Below are 18,529 nucleotides of genomic sequence, written 5' to 3'. Positions count from 1 at the left end.
AACTAAAGATCTGCTCGCTTAATGGACTTTGCATTGAAATTATTGTAAATGTTGCTTCACAAAAAATATTTACTTCAAAATAGTTTGTGATTTACTTGAAAAAAATAAAACCAAAATAGTAAAATAATAGGAGGTTACTAAACCTAAACCTATTATTGTTAAACATTATATTACTGGTCTAGCAACATTGTTGGCAAACCCGATAGTCAAGCTAAGCCTTCTTAAAAGATTTGCATGGAAATCATCAAACCAAAAGGATGGATATTTTCCAAGGTTTCGGCTTCTTGTGAGAAAAGAAACAATCTTCTTATAGAAGTTTTAACGAATTATGGAATAAACTTGCGTAAAAAAGTAACCCTACAGAAGATTCCAATAAAATTCGAATCTAATTTGTACCGTAAATCTCACCCAACAACCCCAGCAAAGAAGATTTTCTTCCTAAGTTATGTAAAGCTGTCACATCCTTTTTCCCAATGTACTAAAAGTGATTCCGGAGACTTCGACGAAAGTCTTGCAACTTTAAACGGAATTGATTGTACGCTTGCGGTAGACGCTGATGTTGCAGTGTTTTCCGCCAGTCACAAAAGCCCGTTCGTGGAGACACACACAAACACATCCACATTAAGGTGGGTTGCATAAAGATGGAAAGAGGAATCAGCTAAAAGCAAAGCAGCATAAATTTCACCGTTTTAAACCTCTCCTTGGGAATACCTTCCACCCCAGGAACACCGCCGGCTGACTTTCTGGTTCGAGTTTCGTTTGTTCTGTGCTGCCACGGTAATGGTGCGGCGGAGAACGTTTTCCGTCGAGCGAGCTCGAGCACAACACTTTTTCTCATTAGGATGTTTCGATAAGGGAAAATCGGAAAAGCTTAGTCAGATGTGTGTTTCGTAAATCATGGGCAAATTGATCGGCGGGAAGGATTCGATTACTCCGGTATCATATTGTAATCACCTTAGGTGACATTTGCAACAATTTTCTAACGGTGAACACCGATTGTTTATTCATCAGATTCAGATCTAACAAATTTGTACACGTTTGAATCAGTTTTGACATAAATAGGAAAACTTTCATAAATCACAGAAGATTTAGATCATCAAAGTAACGGTTTCTATATTGTTTTTTTACATTCGAAGTTCTGCAACGTTGAATTGTTTTGAACACAACCCTTTGTATGGGATGGACTGATTCCAAATTTTGGTAAATATATTGTAATTCAGGTCCAGCATTTCGATTCCACGACAGCGTTATCGTTTTCGGAACACCCTAGGCTTCGTTTACTGCCGTGGGAAATTGCAAGAATGAATTTTATTGTTTGTGGGACAATTACTGTTTCAACTTTTGCGCCCGTGGGAGGAAGAAGGTCCAAGTGAATGAGAATGGACGAAAGAGGACCAGAATCTGTTTTCGCAGATGACCAGCAACAAAAGGTCACAGTCTGATTGCAATGGTTATGTAAGACGGCGAAATGGCGGAGCGGTGGCTGCGATAAACTTGTCAACTTTATCTTGCTCGGCCAAGTTTGCACCCATCTGTTTAGGAACCAGACGTTGTTTGTACTCTATAGATGAACTGAAATAGCAAGTTTTTTGCTGATCAATTATCGGAGAATCGAGTGGTAAATCGTGATTACAGTGTTTAGTATTTCGCTTATTGTGTTAATAATATTAACGGGTATCTTCACATTTTATCGCAACAAAATAAAAGACGGTGACACATGGCTTGGAAAGTTTATTTTCCTATTACCATTTTATCATGTTCTTCAGCCAAGCCATCTACCGTTACATGAGATAGGTTCAAATCATCCAGTCGTTTCCTTCTGACTAAACATGACAATATCAAAATTAAAGCCTTTCAAGCCGGCAATCACGATCGGCTGTGTAGGCTGGGATCAGAAACCTGAACGACGATGGCAATGCCGCCAGCCAGAGCACAGTTGATAGAAACGGGAAGTTGCACCCATTCTCATGGCGTAACAACCAATCTTCCTGTTCATCGTCGTCATCGTCGATGCCGGGTCCACTATTGTAAAAGTGGCGCACGTGCTAGGCATTTAGGTACAAATACGGATCCGAGCAATTCGTCACGCTTTCCCAGTCACGTTAATTTGTCACCAGGAGCCGCGTCATATGGACCAAAGAGCAGTGCGCTAACGAATTGTTTTCCATCTTTCTCTCCTTCCCTTACAGAGTCCCAAGTTTGCTCCACCCATCGAGTTGTCGATCAGGCCACGCTGAGCCCTCCCGAGGGCTACAAGGACGGCAGTGGGCTGTTGGACAATGCGCTCGGCGGCGCCTCGGTGGCACGTCTTCGGTGCAACACATTCAGCAGCTCCGTTATCCAGCGGCTTCAGAGCAACGGGCGGCCATGCTGGCTGCTCGCTGCTGCCGGTCAGCAGGGACAACAAACGGGCGGCGGCACTCAGACCTCCAACTGGCACCGCCGGTGGTGGCGCCGGTGCCGGCGGTGGGGAGGAAGTGAGGGCTGGTAGGTGGGGCAGGACAAACAGCACAACAACAGCAGCAGCAGCAGCAACAAAAAACAGCAGCAACAGCAGCAAACCGTTTGTTCGAATGTGCCGAGGTGGGAGTGCGCCAAGCAGTTGCATGACGAAGGTAGGTGTGAATATTAATGCTTAGGGAACACTCCTTCAGTCCTTCGATGGGGATTAGATTAGAGTGGACTCTTGGGACGGATACGAATGGACTGTGAATAGTAAACATTAACAATAAATAAACCAGATAAGAAAACTTGGTTAATTGAACATTTTTTCAACACTCTCTATTCTTAGTATCAAATAAATTATCACACCTAGCCAGACTGAAATTGTACCTACATCGAAATTGTTTCAACGATGTTGTATCGATGGTACAACATTAATAGAGTGTTGAAAAATGTGGGTAATGAACTTCTATATTGTTGTGATTATTACTATTGCCTTGTTCTGAGTGTGTTTCCAGTAATATGTACATATGCTATCACGAAAAATGTTACGGGATAAAAATTAATAATAGGAAATCAGTTAGCTTGCGATTGAGCCCAAGCACATCTCTTCGTAGTGACGTAGCCACGGGGGTATGTGGACATAAAACCCCGGAGACAAAATTTGAGGAAGATTTTTTTCGATACACCATTTTTTTCCGCTCGTATTTTTGATTGTATGACCTCAATTTACTACCAAAATCTTTGCAACATATTTAAAAAAATCCTGACTACATCAAAGAAAAATCACATGATAATTAATATGCACTAAACATTTAGGATGAGTGCAAAATTGAGAAAATGTAAATCGTGTAAAAACAGAATCCAGTGTATTTTAAAGTCGAATCATTATTCTGCGACCAATTATAAATTTGGTTAAGGTTTTATATATAAAAAATATTTTTGCCATAACTTTTTGAGCCCATGGTGTGGTCGATTTTAAATAGGAAACAATGGAGCAGGATTCTTTGTCGAATGCAACTTGTTGCGACTAAATAATTAAGGATAAATGCCCGAAAAAAGGGTGAGATTTCTTTGTGCACACACAAACACTAAATGACCAAATCTTCAAAAATTACAAGTTACTTTTTCTGGAGGTATGTTGGCGACTATCTGACACATATTTTTCGTTGCGACTAAAAATAAGCGAACCAGTAGATTTTTTTATGAGCGGTGATACGACTATAATTTGATGTCTTTATACTATGTTCGCACTACGGCCTGAATAACATGTTATTTAAATTATCAACAATAATAGAAAGCTCATCAAGATAGCCGGAATAACACATAAGAAGGCTTTAGTGAAACCTGTATTAAATGTATTTATTGAGAACTAAGATCTAACTGTCAATCGTTTAGTTGATTGTAGCGCCGCACTCTAGCTTAGCTAGCACTTTAATGAAGAAATTAATAATAATAATAGGGGAAAAGACAGCTTTGGCAGGTTTTGTACTATTATTGTCAGGTGGTTTTTGTCGACTAAATTTTATGAAAATTTGATATGCAAATAATTTTTAGGCCAAATTTGAGGCATAATAAAAAACCCCTGACAATAATAGCTTCAAAACCTAAAGCCGTCATTCCCTAATAGATAGTTTAAGTTCGAGCTTGATGGCTTTCTCCAGAACACATGAAAACGTTGTATTCTAATAATACTCCAACTTTCCCGGCAAAATGTTCAATCTTCATAAATATAAACACAGCTGATCTCAATACAAATCGATTCATGAGAAGTACATCCGTTTAGGAGTTATATTGCCTCAAAGGAATCATTTTATATATTTAGAATAGAAAAAGAGCGGCTTGTAGGCTTATATCGTAAGAGCTTTCACTTGCTATAAGACGAGTTTGTACAATCCCATTGAATTCCACTCACTGTATCTTGACAGATACGTATTTCGACCTCAACAGTAAGGCCGTCTTCAGTGTCTCGTACTTGACTCGACTAAGTGGTGGAATTCAATGGGATTGTACAAACTCGTCTTATGACAAATGAAATTCCACTAAAAAGCTCAAAATAATTTTCTTAACAAAATGTAACAGTAGTGGGCGGGCGTAGTGAAACGTCACGTCTGTTATAAAATTGTACTGAGTATACCAGACGTGACGTCACATTCGGTCGCCTTTGGCCATCGTCGGCAACCCAGCTGAGAGTTTCTCCTCAAAAGAAAGAATTTTCGTTGAACAAATACTACTTTAGGGTGCCCACGCAAAAGATATTTTATTTACTAGATAAAGATTGTCGCTTCGGTTCCCTTTGTTCTGCTGTCCGGAACATGTTGGGTACCAAGCTGTCAAATCGTATGGATTTTCCTTCTTTGACATTTAGCTCCCATATCCTCGCCAGCAAAAGATGTTCCGGACAGCGACGACAGCGACAATCTTTATCTGGTAACTAAAATATCTTTTGCCCACACCTGTAGTCAAGCACATCAAGATCGTACTATAAACTTTGCATCGCGTGAGTTGCAACATCGATTTTGCGCGTACTCGCTCTCTCTAGCAGACCATGGTAGTTCACTACCCGAAGCAATTAACACGAATGAGGGTGGAGAGCGCAGAACCAACGCTCACCGACTTTCTGACTTTTCAGACAAGAGGAGGCTTCATTTTATAACAGTAATAACTTTCAAGTTAACCGTGACCGAGTGGATAGCGTACACGCATCAATCTGGCGGTTTTGTTGATGCTCTTGGTTCGAATCCAAGAGAGAGCCATGGGAGGGGGGAAGGGGGTGGTGCATTTAAAACCAATTGGTTTACTATTTTTGTACACACAGTTGATAGTAACTATTATACTGAGACCTATGAAGGCGAATCTGAGTTTCAATTAGCTAAAATAGACCAAAACAAATTTTTGCTTTAGTAGAAAGCTTCTTAGTTGTCGACTAAGCGTGACTAATCAGGACGGCAGGGCTGATCTCCAATCAGTTGTGCAGAAAGGTCTCAATACACTTTGGGTTTGTTCAAAAACCCTTGGTAAAAGATGGGGCCTAAAACCAAGTATGATCATGTGGATATATAAAACCATTGTCCGTCCCAGGACAACTTACGCTTCCCTTGTCTGGTGGCCTAAAACTAATGAGGCTGCTGCAAGGGCTAAGCTCAACAAAATCCAACGCACCGCTTGCATAGCCATCACTGGTGCAGTTCGTAGTACACCCACTTTGGCCCTAGACGCAATACTTCACCTGCCCCGGTTAGATCAATTCATAAAGCTGGAAGCGGAAAAAAGTGCTCTAAGGTAAAGAGAACAAAAACACTGCTGTCGGGAGACCTTACGGGTCACCTCAGCATATTAAATGAATTTGCCATAAGTCCCGCAATAGGAATTTGTAGTGACTGGATGGAAACGGTAGTCAATTATGACTTACCTTACGATGTGTTCATTCCTTCCCGCCAGGAGTGGGAAGGAGATGGACCAACGTTCCAACAGGCTCTATAAATTTCTTCACAGATGGTCGAAAATGAATAATCTGACAGGATCCGGAATCTATGGCCCTACAACAAAATTTCTGTCCACTTAGGACAGTGGCCCTGATATTTCAGGCGGAAATATATGCAATATTAGAATGCGTGTTATTATGCCTGAGGAGAAAGTATAGATTTGCAAAAATATGTATTTTCTCTGACAGCCAAGCGGCACTTAAGTCGCTTAATAACTACACTTGTAACTCAAAGCTAGTGTGGGAATGTCTACCTATATTGGATCCCAGGACATACGGGTCTAGAGGGAAACGAGATTGCTGATGAGCTAGCCAGGAATGGATCTAATGAAAGGTTCATTGGCCCTGAGCCCTTCTGCGGAATCTCAGACTGCTCTGTAAAAATGGAACTGAACAAATATATGGTCAGTCAAATCACATCAAACTGAATGCATTTCCCCATACGAGCCAATCCAAAGGCTCGTAACGATTAACCCCAAGAAAACCCAACAACTATTAGGTCTCAACAAAGGGATCTCAACATCTACACCGGTCTAATAACTGGACACTGCCCCTGCAGATACCATCTACAAAAGATCGGAGAAATCCAAACCTCAAATTGCCGCTTCTGTGACGAGGAGAGAGAAACATCAGAACACATCCTCTGCTATTGCAGTGCACTCACCCAACGTAGGTTCAAAGTTCTCAGCAAGCCCTTTTTAGGGCCTGCTGACATATGGATCTTATCCCCCAAGGACGTGATTGGCTTCATAAAGCTTCACTCCCGCCAGAATGGGGGAGTCACATACTGTAACTCAGGATCTCTATTCATCAATAATAGATGGTCTTGAGTTCAGTCGATACCAAGGTATCTCAGTGACAAACATGTTACTGAGATAACTTGCGTATTTCACAGCAAAAGGGTATATCACAATAGTCCTAAAATCTGGACGCAGTGATCTTCACCCGACAAACGAGGAGGAAGACGCGTGGCTTCAAAGCAAGACCATGCTAAGGGTGGCTGGGTTCGACTCCCGGTGCCGGTCTACGCAATTTTCGGATTGGAAATTGTCTCGATTTTCCTGGGCATAAAGCATTATCGTGTTAGCCTCATGATATAAGACAAACTAGCAATCAACAGGAAACTAGATGAGAAAGCTAAAACATACGTGAAAGGGTTGAGAAAATCGCTTAGAAGACATTCCAAAACCAGTTGTTTGAAACCATGATTCTAATGATTTCTTGATCGCAGTATTCGACAGGGTAACCAAGAACACATACTTCCCAATATGCAATTTGGTTCAGGTTTATCTTAATGCAAGTTCCATGCAAATGCTTGTACACTTGTTCATTTTTTAGATAAAACGGATGTAATGAAATTTGCATGTAAAGTTTATTCACAGGATGAATCTGACAAAAGTACCATGCGACTCCATATGCTTTTATGCTTATCTTATATGTTGCTGAACAGTAAAAACTAAACTTATTAAACTCAAATGCTTTTTTCATATTTTTTTATGGAAATTTTCATATTTTTTATTGCACTTAACTTTTTCGTGGAAAGTGTTTAATTTTATGTGGAAAAAAATATTTATTTTGAGGAAAATTTTGTAATTGTTTATTGCTAATATTGATTTATTTATGGAAATTTTGTATTTTTTCAGTGTAACATTTTGATTCTTTACGAAAAATTCTTCCTGTATAATTGCAATTTTTGATTTTAAAAGTGCTAATTTATTTTTATTTTTTGGTTTTTTTTAACTGTTAATGGAAATTTAACATTTATTTATTGATCATACCCTGATTTCTTTATTGGCAATTTCCTAACGGCGTGTTTGGTAGAACAATATTATCACAAAAAAATGAGCATCACTAAAATTTCAACTACGTAAAAATATAGCTTCTTATCTTTTTTCCCTTGGGTATTTAAAAAAAAATCTACCGAGGGGTCCCGGTTTTCTTTTCCAAATGGAACCTACATTCTAATTTAATATCAGCCGCATGTCACGAGCCACTCACGAGTTAATTCTTTCATTAACTTTTAAACCTTTTTATTTATTTATTATCAGACTAATTTTGAACCTATTCCTTATTAATCAAATGCATGAAATGAATGGCCTTCATGTTATTTTATTTTAATCCTAATTTCAAAGGCTCAGACGTGGAGAAGTATAGCGGAGCCGAAAACACTGAATTCAACAATTAGCTAGCAAACATTACCGCTTCGCAATGGTTGACTCCACTGTTATTTTTTATCAGCAACCTCTACCTGGTCAATTAACTTTTACTCGAAAAGCTATGTTATTCTGACATTCAAGACATAAAGATATCTGAAAACTTTATGATTCGTTATCATATTTCCAAGGACATTATTATCGAACCATTTATTCCTACCTGTGCCATAACCATGCCAAAATCATGCTGAAGGTGGCTGAGTTGTATCCCCAGTTCAGTTTTGGAAATTTTAGAAATGATATTTTATCGGTATGCCTATGTGGGGGGAAGCAGCTGTTTGAAAAAGCCACAATATTTGTGGTAAAACAAACCCGAGTAGCACACTTGTCATATACGAGTCACTGCGACTCCTATGCGACCAAATCTAGTCACATTGGAATTGCTGCAACAAAATCGATCTGAAGTGTGCCACTAGGGAATATGCTTCTTTGGTTGAATCACTCGTTTTCAATAACTATGCACCGCAGCGATAGATCTCTAGCACAAAAACATGTTTCTTTTAGATTTTTCATACGCATGCCACGTTTAACGGTTGAAATTAGAAGAGATTTTATTGTATACCTGAAGGTAGCTATTTACTTCCAGTTTTGTTATACCATAAAGTCAATAAGATGATACTTGAATGTCCAGGGAAATCTATAAAACTTCCAACCCGAAAATTGTCGAACCCAAATTGCGAATAAAACCCACCCACCTTTAGCATGGTGTTACTTTGTAGTCGCACATCTTACCGCACAGTTAAAGAAGGGCCTTATATTACTATGGGAAATTATTGTTTAACATGACAATCGTTTTAAATAGTTTTGTGACACTTGTTAAACATATTCAATTACATATCATTTTTTGTTGTTGACATGTGCTGGGAAATAATTGGGTGTATTTGATCGATGGTTTTCTTACTAAAAATTTCCGTTTCAGAAAGAAAAAAAAAGTTGTTCAGGACTCCTCGGGAGATATTTTTCAAATAGTTACGAAATGAAAGCTTGTGAAGGTTTTGGCGATGCTCAATTTTTGGGAATAAAGGTCCCTCATACACATGCCTGTCCTAATTTTTTAAGGGAAATTTCTAATTTATCAGGGCTAGTTTTTATTTTATTCATTTCTACTCCGCGATTGACTAAAACTAGCGAAATTGTATAGAGATTCAAATGAATGGGCTTAGGATTTGCTCTCCTTACTCAATGTACAAGTTTCGAAAGCTCAAATATTTTCAATCAACCGACCACTTAATCACGGTCATATAGGAAGGGATGGATTGTTAGTACGACTCTCGTTACTAATAAAGACCGAGTCTTTTTGCATCTGCACAATTTTCTTGGGATAAGATATTGTGCTAAAGGTTACCCAATAAGGGAAAAATGTGCAAAAACTCTGTGAGCTCTACCAAGTTTCGAAGTAGCACACTTGTCATATATTCGTCATTGTCACTAATATGCAACCAAATCCAGTCACATTGAAGTTGCTGGAGCAAAATCGATCTGAATTGTGCTATTAGGGTCTCATAAAGTAGTAACGAGATGAATCGGGAACTTTACCCGCTACTTCTACCTAAAAGTGTTCTCTTCAAGTAAACTTTCAACTCACTGAGTATGGGGTAATGCAATGACCTTAACTACCTAAATTCCTCTAGAGAGATTCCCCAGTCATTAATGCGGAGTCGGTTTATCTAGACACCGATCCGCACTAAAAAGTGTTTCAGTTAGCAACGATGTTTACTATACATGAAATAAGGTCGAAAGTCTCGTTAGTAAATTCAATATAATAATTGTTATCCTCGGCTTTACTTATGCTTAATATGAACTTAGCAAAAAATGATCAGGGATATTTCGCTTTATTGCCTATATTTAGGTATAGTAAGACAATATACAGCGCCAGAATTATGTATTTGTTTTGAAAAAAAAAACCATAAAGATTCTGGAGACATTTGGAAAACATATATGCTGGTCAATTTTATTTTCTTCTTCTCAAACAAGTATTTGAAATAAACAGAAGCAGATAAGTGATGGGACCGAACAGATTATTAGATCAATCATCGTACCCATCAACACTACCACGATCTTCGTCCTTTACTTCCTATCCAAGGGCAGGCGTAAAAAGACATTTTTTGTCTCAAAACTTGGCATGCGCTGGCCAACCCGGGTAGAGGTGAATAACAAACAAATAACATAATAATAACAAATTTTACTATGATATCAGATTTAATTATTCTTATGTTATTCATAAATAACATAAAATAACATTCCAAAATCAAGTTTTGTTATAATAGTAAAATAAGTTATTTATATGTTATTGTAAGAAGGAGCAGAACAACAAATGAAGAACACATTTTGCAATCATAGCAAAGTTTGTTATTCATTTATCATTTGCATTATCAACATATCAATAATAACTAATTTTGATATTTTCTCTTCTTCAAATATTTTGATATTGGTTTGTTATTTTAATAGCAAAATGAGTTATTTATGAGTTATTTGCTAGAGCAATGCCTGTTATTATTTTTGCTATTTTAGCAACTATATCAAACAAACTAATATCAAATTTTGCTATTCAGTTATTCATATATTATTAGTAAAATTTGATATTATTTTGCTGTTTTCTTCTACCCGGGAAGTTCGAACCCACAAACTTAATTTTTATTTTTTTTATTTTTATTTGTCGAGCTTTCACCAAGATTCGCACATCCGAGCCCCAGCAAATATGTTTTTTGCAGAGATTTCTGTCAAAAATGCTGGAAATCATCGAAAATCAGATAACAAACATCATTTTTGTCGGAATATCAGTTTTTTTATTTTGCTGATGTACGGCTGTGCGGATTTCTACCGAGCAGCAGAAATAAAAACTAAGTGTGCAGGTAAATGTGAAAAGCAGGCACGCATATTACTCAACTACCGACTAGAGGTGTGCGCCGGTCCGATATTCAGCGGCGGCGGCGTTGGTCCGAATTTTGATCGGCGACGGCGGCGTTTTCGGCGTTGATAGTTGCAACAGTTTTGCAGTTATCGCTGAACTTCAAAACGATGTCAGACAAAGTCGACGATAGCTGCATTGTGCTGCACAATCAGGTGCACTTCTATTGCATCTGACGTCGACTGACAATCGTTTGATGTCTAGCATACGTTGTAGTTATCGAATGGCATTAGCTAACTGAAACGTAAACATGTTGCAGTTATTTAATGACTAGTGTATTGTCCATAAAACACTCTTGGGAAATTCCATAGGCTAAAACCAAAATACGGCCGAACTGGTAATTTGACCAAAAAAGTCGTTTTCCCTAACAGGTCGTTTGGCCGAATAGGTCATCAGTCAGAAATACCGTTTTGCCGAAATGGTCGATTGACAGAATGGGTAATTTAGCCGAAAATGTTGTTCGGCCCAACGAGTCACATGGCCAAATGTTAATTACTGAACGGATAATATGGTCAAAAATGTCCACCCATTTGGCCAAATGACATTTACGGCGAACTGGCCTTATTGTCAAAAGATCATTGAAAGAAATTTTGCATCCTCTCTACTGTGTAAACCGATTCAAGCCAAAAAAACTAACCATTAAGCCGAATTGAACGTATATCCGAAACTGCTATTAGGTCGAAAATGGTTTGTCCGCAAATGTTGTTTGGCCGAAAACGACATAAAGGAACCGCAGACAGACGTTTGAGCTCATATGTTTGAATTTGACTTTCTTGTGTAAATTTTCAAATTTAAATACGTTGGAATTGCATAGCACGCTAGCGCCGCCTAAACAACTTATTGCTATATGAAAACTGACGTTTTGCCATATCGCCTTGTATCTCATCCACGTTTGCCACCCACCGAACCATGGAAGCAAAACAGAAACACTCAACAAAGATCTCCCCGTACGGCAGCAAAAATTATTTTTATCTGAACGACTTAACAATCGACTTTAATAATGTAGCTAAGCAAATCTCTTTACTTGCAGTTCTTGCCACGATATAGTAAAGAACTGAGAGAGAGAAGCCTGCTCACTGACAGATCATTTATTTACTATGTCTTCTTCTTCTTTATTTGTGTGGAAACCTTGGAAACTCAACAAATCAAAGTAACATTTCAAAACGTCGGAAGCAACATTTTTCACTCCAACAAAAATTTGTTCCAATTAGCTGATTTAAATGGTTATGAGCTTCCTAGCGATAAATAAAACCGATTTCTTATAATACGGGATCATTCACATGGATAATTACGAGTTCAATTCACTGCAGTAGATATAAAAAAAGTTGCGAACATAATTTGCCAAATAAATAATTTTGGTTACGACCATTTGAAGTTGCATCGCAGTGTTTACTTTTTCGGTTCGCAGTGACTGGTTCGCGGTGACATTAGGATGAACGTAAATAAAGCGAGCTGTCTTCTCTCTCTCATGGAGATCGAAGTGTGCTACGCTCGCGAGTGAAGGTGGAAAAAAGTGCTCCGTTTCAGCTTCCGTCAAATTCCAGTTTTTGCGTGTGAAACTTTAGCTGGAAATAATTTTTAGAAAAACTTCATCATGTTGATGCCTTTGATTTTTTTTATTTGATATGTGTTCTCGTAGGACTGGCAATTCAGTCCGAATGTTTTTGGTTTCCGTGGATTAGTGATGTGATGTGGCAATTTATTTTCGTGGTTTTCAGCCGAAGCAGATTATGTGTGAAGTTGGAATCTCCGGTGAGCACGTTTCGATCTATACTTTACATATCTTTCTGTCGTGTAGTTTATAAGGAAGAAATAGTATTCCATATTTTTACGCAACAAACAAGATAAAAAATAATTTGTGTGACAAAAATCTGTCCATAGGGGAAGGGGATAGAAAAATACAGAAAAATCCATGTAGTTAACGTTCCGCGCCAACATATTTCTGATTGTGATCTAAAAGCTACATGTCACAGAATTAGTGCCTACCACTTAAAACCCGCCCCTCTTTTGTCGCATCTTGTTACAAAGAGTTGAATACCCCATAAAAAATACATTACATGTGAGCATTGCGGAAATCATCTCTGTATAAAAAAGTGTTGTCCAAATTATTTTGAACACTTTTAACATCAGTATGATGAACACGTACGTTCCTCCATAGTGTATCATATATAATATTATTTTTTCATACTTCAAATAGTTCATCGAATTGAAAATCGTTTTGCACATTATGAATTTATATTTTACATGTTCTTTGAATAAATAGTAGACATTGTGGATCACAGATAACTGAGGTTGTTTGTTTGAAATTGTAATCTTTTGTGTCAAATTTATGATTCAGCGCAATTTATAGAAAGTGCTCATATCATATTCATTACTATTATTCCTAGTAATATAGCTGTATTCAATAGATCAAATAAATTATTCACACGGGTGTACTATATTTATTACATTCTATTGATAAAACTTACTATTCTTTATGCTCATTATTTCATATATGAATTCGATTTATTTGACTGCATTGCGGAATGAGTGGCATAAAAAATGTCAACCATTTCTATCCCTAAATGATGGTAATAATTGGAATAGTGCTTGAAAGATCGTGGTAAAGTCCGCGTCGGTTTGGTCGAAGTTACGCGTTTCTCGGTATGCATAAGTTACCATGTTTACATTGTGCGAGATTTTCTCTTAAGTGCGGGACAATCCAGCTAATAAATAAAAGTTGATAGAGTTCATTAGTACACGTCGGTTCGGTCGTAGAAGCGAGATCCTCAGTATGCAGAAGCCACCTGCATTATGTTTTTTTTCTTCGTCGCGGGACCTTTAAGGTAAAAAAGTTTTTAAATGAGTGCTCGTTTAAAAGTAGAACGGTCTCGAGGCCACGGATTTTTGTTCTGTTTTGTGCGTTAAATTAATCAAATAATAATAATAATAATAATAATAATCGATCGGACGTGTTTGTTTAAAACAGAACGGTCTCGAGATCACGGAATTTTTGTTCTACTTTGTGCGGTCAGTAATGGAACTAATTAGTGCGCGATAGTCAAACTACACGTTATACACAGCTTCCCGTTTACCAAGACGAACCCCGCTACATGCCCTACCCCATACATCCAACATCCCAGTGATTTCTCGTGGAAGTGCAGATGACTCGTCAAAGCGAGTATCACGTCAACATTTTCCTACCCAATCCCTTATTGACCTGCATTCGGACACGGCCGGCGCTGGTATTGCTTTATATTGGGTCACCAGTTTTTACACATTGAAGATGATGTTAGTCCCAAACATCATCTGTTGGTTCCCTGTGTAATTACAGCTGATCTGGCAATAACGGAGTAGCAACCGTGGGCGGTCAATCATGCTCATGCTCATGCTCATGCTCGCAGTGACTGGTTCGCGGTGACATTAGGATGAACGTAAATAAAGCGAGCTGTCTTCTCTCTCTCAGGTAAAGAAATGTGAAACTGCGTGTATGCTGTTACCTAACGAGTCTGGATTAAAAACAAAGAGACGCAATACTCCTACCTTTAACAACCTTGTGCTCGATTGGAACAACCGATTTGACAGCAAATGCGCTGTTCCAATTTTGACACTTCATCTCTTTGTTATGAGTGCAGCCTCTTTACTGTTACCATCTTTTCGATACTTTTGCGTGGACTCTTTTACGTAGATCCTTTCACATGCGTGTTTTTTGCGATTGTGATTCAAAACATGTACCTGTACCGAAAATCGTAATTTTTTTCATTGCAAAACCTACGAATAGTCCAGACAAGTAGAACTTGAAAAAAAAATAAAAAATAAAAAATGCAGTAATTCCTCCTGAGTAACAAATATCACCTCTGGTGTGCTGAGCATTTTTCGATTCATTTTTCAACAGCGCGTGCGTTCATGATCATGCATTTTTATCAAGAGTCCCATCGAGCAGATCCAATCAAGAAACTAAAAGATTTAGACGAAATCAAAACTCAAATCAAAATAACGTTTGCGGGTTTGCTGTTTTGACATGTGGCGCCATCTCTTTGCTACTTGGCAATCCGACGGCCATGTTTTTTACACAAGTTAGTGAGTGTAACTTGAACGCCTGTCTGCGAAGGGACATTCGACTCAAACTGGTAGTTTGACCGTTAGACCGGTTTATTTTTGACCGAAAATGCCGTTTGGTAGGAATGGACATTTGGCAGAAAAAGTCGAATGGCCCGAAAATGTCCTTTCTGTAAAACAACCCTTTCGGCCAAACGGCATTTTTTGTCTTTAATTCTTACCAAACTGCATTTTTGGTCAAATGATCTATTCGTCAAACGACTTTTTCTGTCGAACGGCATTTTTAGTCGAATGTTCCTTTCGCCCCAGCTATATTTTCGGTATATTTTAGATAAACGTTCAGGTCGGCTTGGCTAAATGGAAATTGGTTAGAAGACTTTTGGCTTAACGGCCAGTATCGACTTAAAAAATAGAAAGGTTACAGAATTGTGCTCAATTGTCATTTGACAATTTCGACAAACGAGTGGCCATTTTTTACCATATCTAGGAGCTTTTTTCAAATGAACTTAATTGATTCTGATTTTTGGAATAATGATTGTGCTCTTAAATCAAATTATTTTGGTCAACTCATGCACCCAACAGAAAGAATAAATTGCGACCTATCTGGTAGTATACTCAATCCAGTTGAAACCCGGAATTGGGGGCTAGCGAAGTCGGATTTTTCTCACAATCCGTACGTTAAACCTAACTTCGGAAGTGGTGCGTTGAATAGCGCTTCGCGATATGACAATTTCGCTAGCCCCCAATTCCGGTTTTCAACTGGATTGAGAATAACGTCAGTTGAACGAAATATGCTGCATAGGGAAGATCCATTAATTACGTAACGCAAAAATTGGCAATTTTCAACTCCCCCTCCCCCCTGCGTCACACATTTTGTATGAATAATTTAAAATGTGTGTATGACTTCGGGCAACCCCCTTCCCCCTCTAAGTGTTACGTAATTTATGGATGCTCCCATAGAGAAAGTATGAATAGTTTCACATTTCAAGGTTGTATTGAACTTTCAAGATAATCATTAGTATTTTTACGAAAAATTCTCTGGTTTCAACGAGATGTTGTAGGGATCAATCAGGAAATTTTACGGACTTCTTCAAATTTGAATCGGCGGGGAAAATTATAGATTAGCGGCGTGGCAAATTTTAAACGGCGGCGCGCCGGTGCAAAAATGTCGGCGGCGGCGGCGTGCTAAAAACTGTCGGCGCGGCGGCGCACACCTCTACTACCGGCTCCGTCTAGAGCAAAGTACTTCTGGTAGATGTGGAAATTGTGGATAATATAAATAATTATAATAATAATAATTTGTATCAAAATAGAACAAATCACTCACTTTTCATTTCTGTATGCAATCACTAGGGCACCGTGAGATTAAGACGAGCTCGGTGGTCTAGTGGCTACCGCTTCTGCCTTATAAGCAGGAGGTCGTGGGTTCAATTCCAGGCCCGTCCCTTTCCTACTATGTATTTCTATCTTAGTTCTTTCTGTGTTTCACGTTCTACCAAAACGATTCCTACTGTTATAACCTTCCACACAATCCCAAAATCTCCCGTGGCACCTATGAGAGGTCGTAGAGTTCTCTGCATCTTTCTTTAGTAGGTGTCCAAATAACCGTCCTTCCCCTTCCTCAGCATTCGCAAGGACGTGGCCAGGACAGATCTCGACTATTGGAGAGTGCATTGCTTCCATCTAAGAGATAGTGATTAGTCCCAAATCAATATCTGTAGTAACGTATGAAAGTGATGCTACTTTCATTCAATTGTCTTGCCTTGTACCACCTACGAATTTGTGCGAATTGCGCAATGCTAATGCTAATGGAATCCCAAATGGATATCCATAAGCAATTGGGGTAAGAAAGGTAAAGAATATACATGACAATTATTAGTATGCAATCTACGAAATACTCCGTTACAACGCAACGCAACGCAACGCATTGCGCAATGCTAATGCTAATGCTAATGCTTATCACTAGGGCACCGTGAGAAGAATCACAAACCGATTTAAAAATGATAAAATTTAGGAACATACGCCACGAAGATTTTTTTTTTAAGTACTCCAACTGCGAGGCACCATTAGTGAGGATCTATTTTAGCTTGTTTTGGTAAATAAGCTATGCTTGGCTAATGGTAAAAAGATCAGTCAACTGATCGCAGTGAAATATACCCAACAGGAAAAAAATTGCAAAAAGAAGAACTGGCCTTTTCGTAGTATGTTTCTTCTTTAACCAAATGTTATAATTGGTCGCAGAATAATGATTCGACTTTAAAAATACACTGTATTCTGTTTTTACACGATTTACATTTTCTCAATTTTGCACGCATTCTAAATGTTTAACGCATATTAATTATCATGTGATTTTTCTTTCGTGATAGCATATGTAAATATTACTGGAAACACACTCAGAACAAGGCATTAGTAATAATCACAACAATATAGAAGTTCATTACCCACATTTTTCAACACTCTATTAATGTTGTACCATCGATACAACATCATTGAAACAATTTCGATATAGGTACAATTTCAGTCTGGCTTGGTGTGATAATTTATTTGATACTAAGAATAGAGAGTGTTGAAAAAATTTTCAATTAACCAAGTTTTCTTATCTGGTTTATTTATTGTTAATGTTTACTATTCACAGTCCATTCGTATCCGTCCCAAGAGTCCACTCTAATCTAATAAACCCCATCATGAAGGACTGAAGGAGTGTTCCCTAAGCATTAATATTCACACCTACCTTCGTCATGCAACTGCTTGGCGGCACACTCCGCACACTCGGCACATTCGGTACAAACGGTTTGCTGCTGTTGCTGTTGTTGCTGCTGCTGCTGCTGCTGCTGTTGTTGTGCTGTTTGTCCTGCCCCACCACTACCAGCACCACTCACACTTCCTCCCCCACCGCCGGCACCACCAGCGCCACCACCGGCGGTGCCAGTTTGGGAGGTCTGAGTGCCGCCGCCCGTTTGTTGTCCCTGCTGACCGGCAGCAGCCCGAGCGGCCAGCATGGCCGCCCGTTGCTGCTGAAGCCGCTGGATAACTTGGAGCTGCTGAATGTGTTGTGCACCGAAGACGTGCCCACCGAGGGCGCCGCCGAGCGCATTGTCCAACAGCCCACTGCCGTCCTTGTAGCCCTCGGGAGGGCTCAGCGTGGCCTGATCGACAAACTCGATGGGTGGAGCAAACTTGGGACTCTGTAAGGGAAGGGAGAGAAAGATGGAAAACAATTCGTTAGCGCACTGGTCTTTGGTTCATATGACGCGGCTACTGGTGACAAATTAACGTGACTGGGAAAGCGTGACGAATTGCTCGGATCCGTATTTGTACCTAAATGCCTAGCACGTGCGCCACTTTTACAATAGTGGACCCGGCAACGACGACGACGATGAACAGGAAGATTGGTTGTTACGCCAAATTGAGAATGGGTGCAACTTCCCGTTTCTATCAACTGTG

At 39.0% G+C, this 18,529-nt stretch overlaps 1 protein-coding gene across 1 annotated transcript in view; it reads right to left on the bottom strand.

The window, feature by feature from the left end:
• Positions 1 to 18,529, bottom strand: part of LOC134219851 (uncharacterized) — a 444,111-nt gene that overhangs the window by 177,867 nt on the left and 247,715 nt on the right. The window contains exon 5 of the mRNA XM_062698736.1: positions 17,817 to 18,270. Within this exon, the coding sequence (XP_062554720.1) occupies positions 17,817 to 18,270 (454 nt within the window). The remainder of the gene's footprint in view (positions 1 to 17,816; positions 18,271 to 18,529) is intronic.

The sequence above is a fragment of the Armigeres subalbatus genome, chromosome 3, assembly GCF_024139115.2.
Source record: "Armigeres subalbatus isolate Guangzhou_Male chromosome 3, GZ_Asu_2, whole genome shotgun sequence".
Taxonomy (NCBI): domain Eukaryota; kingdom Metazoa; phylum Arthropoda; class Insecta; order Diptera; family Culicidae; genus Armigeres; species Armigeres subalbatus.
This window is presented reverse-complemented; position numbering and strand designations above follow the sequence as displayed.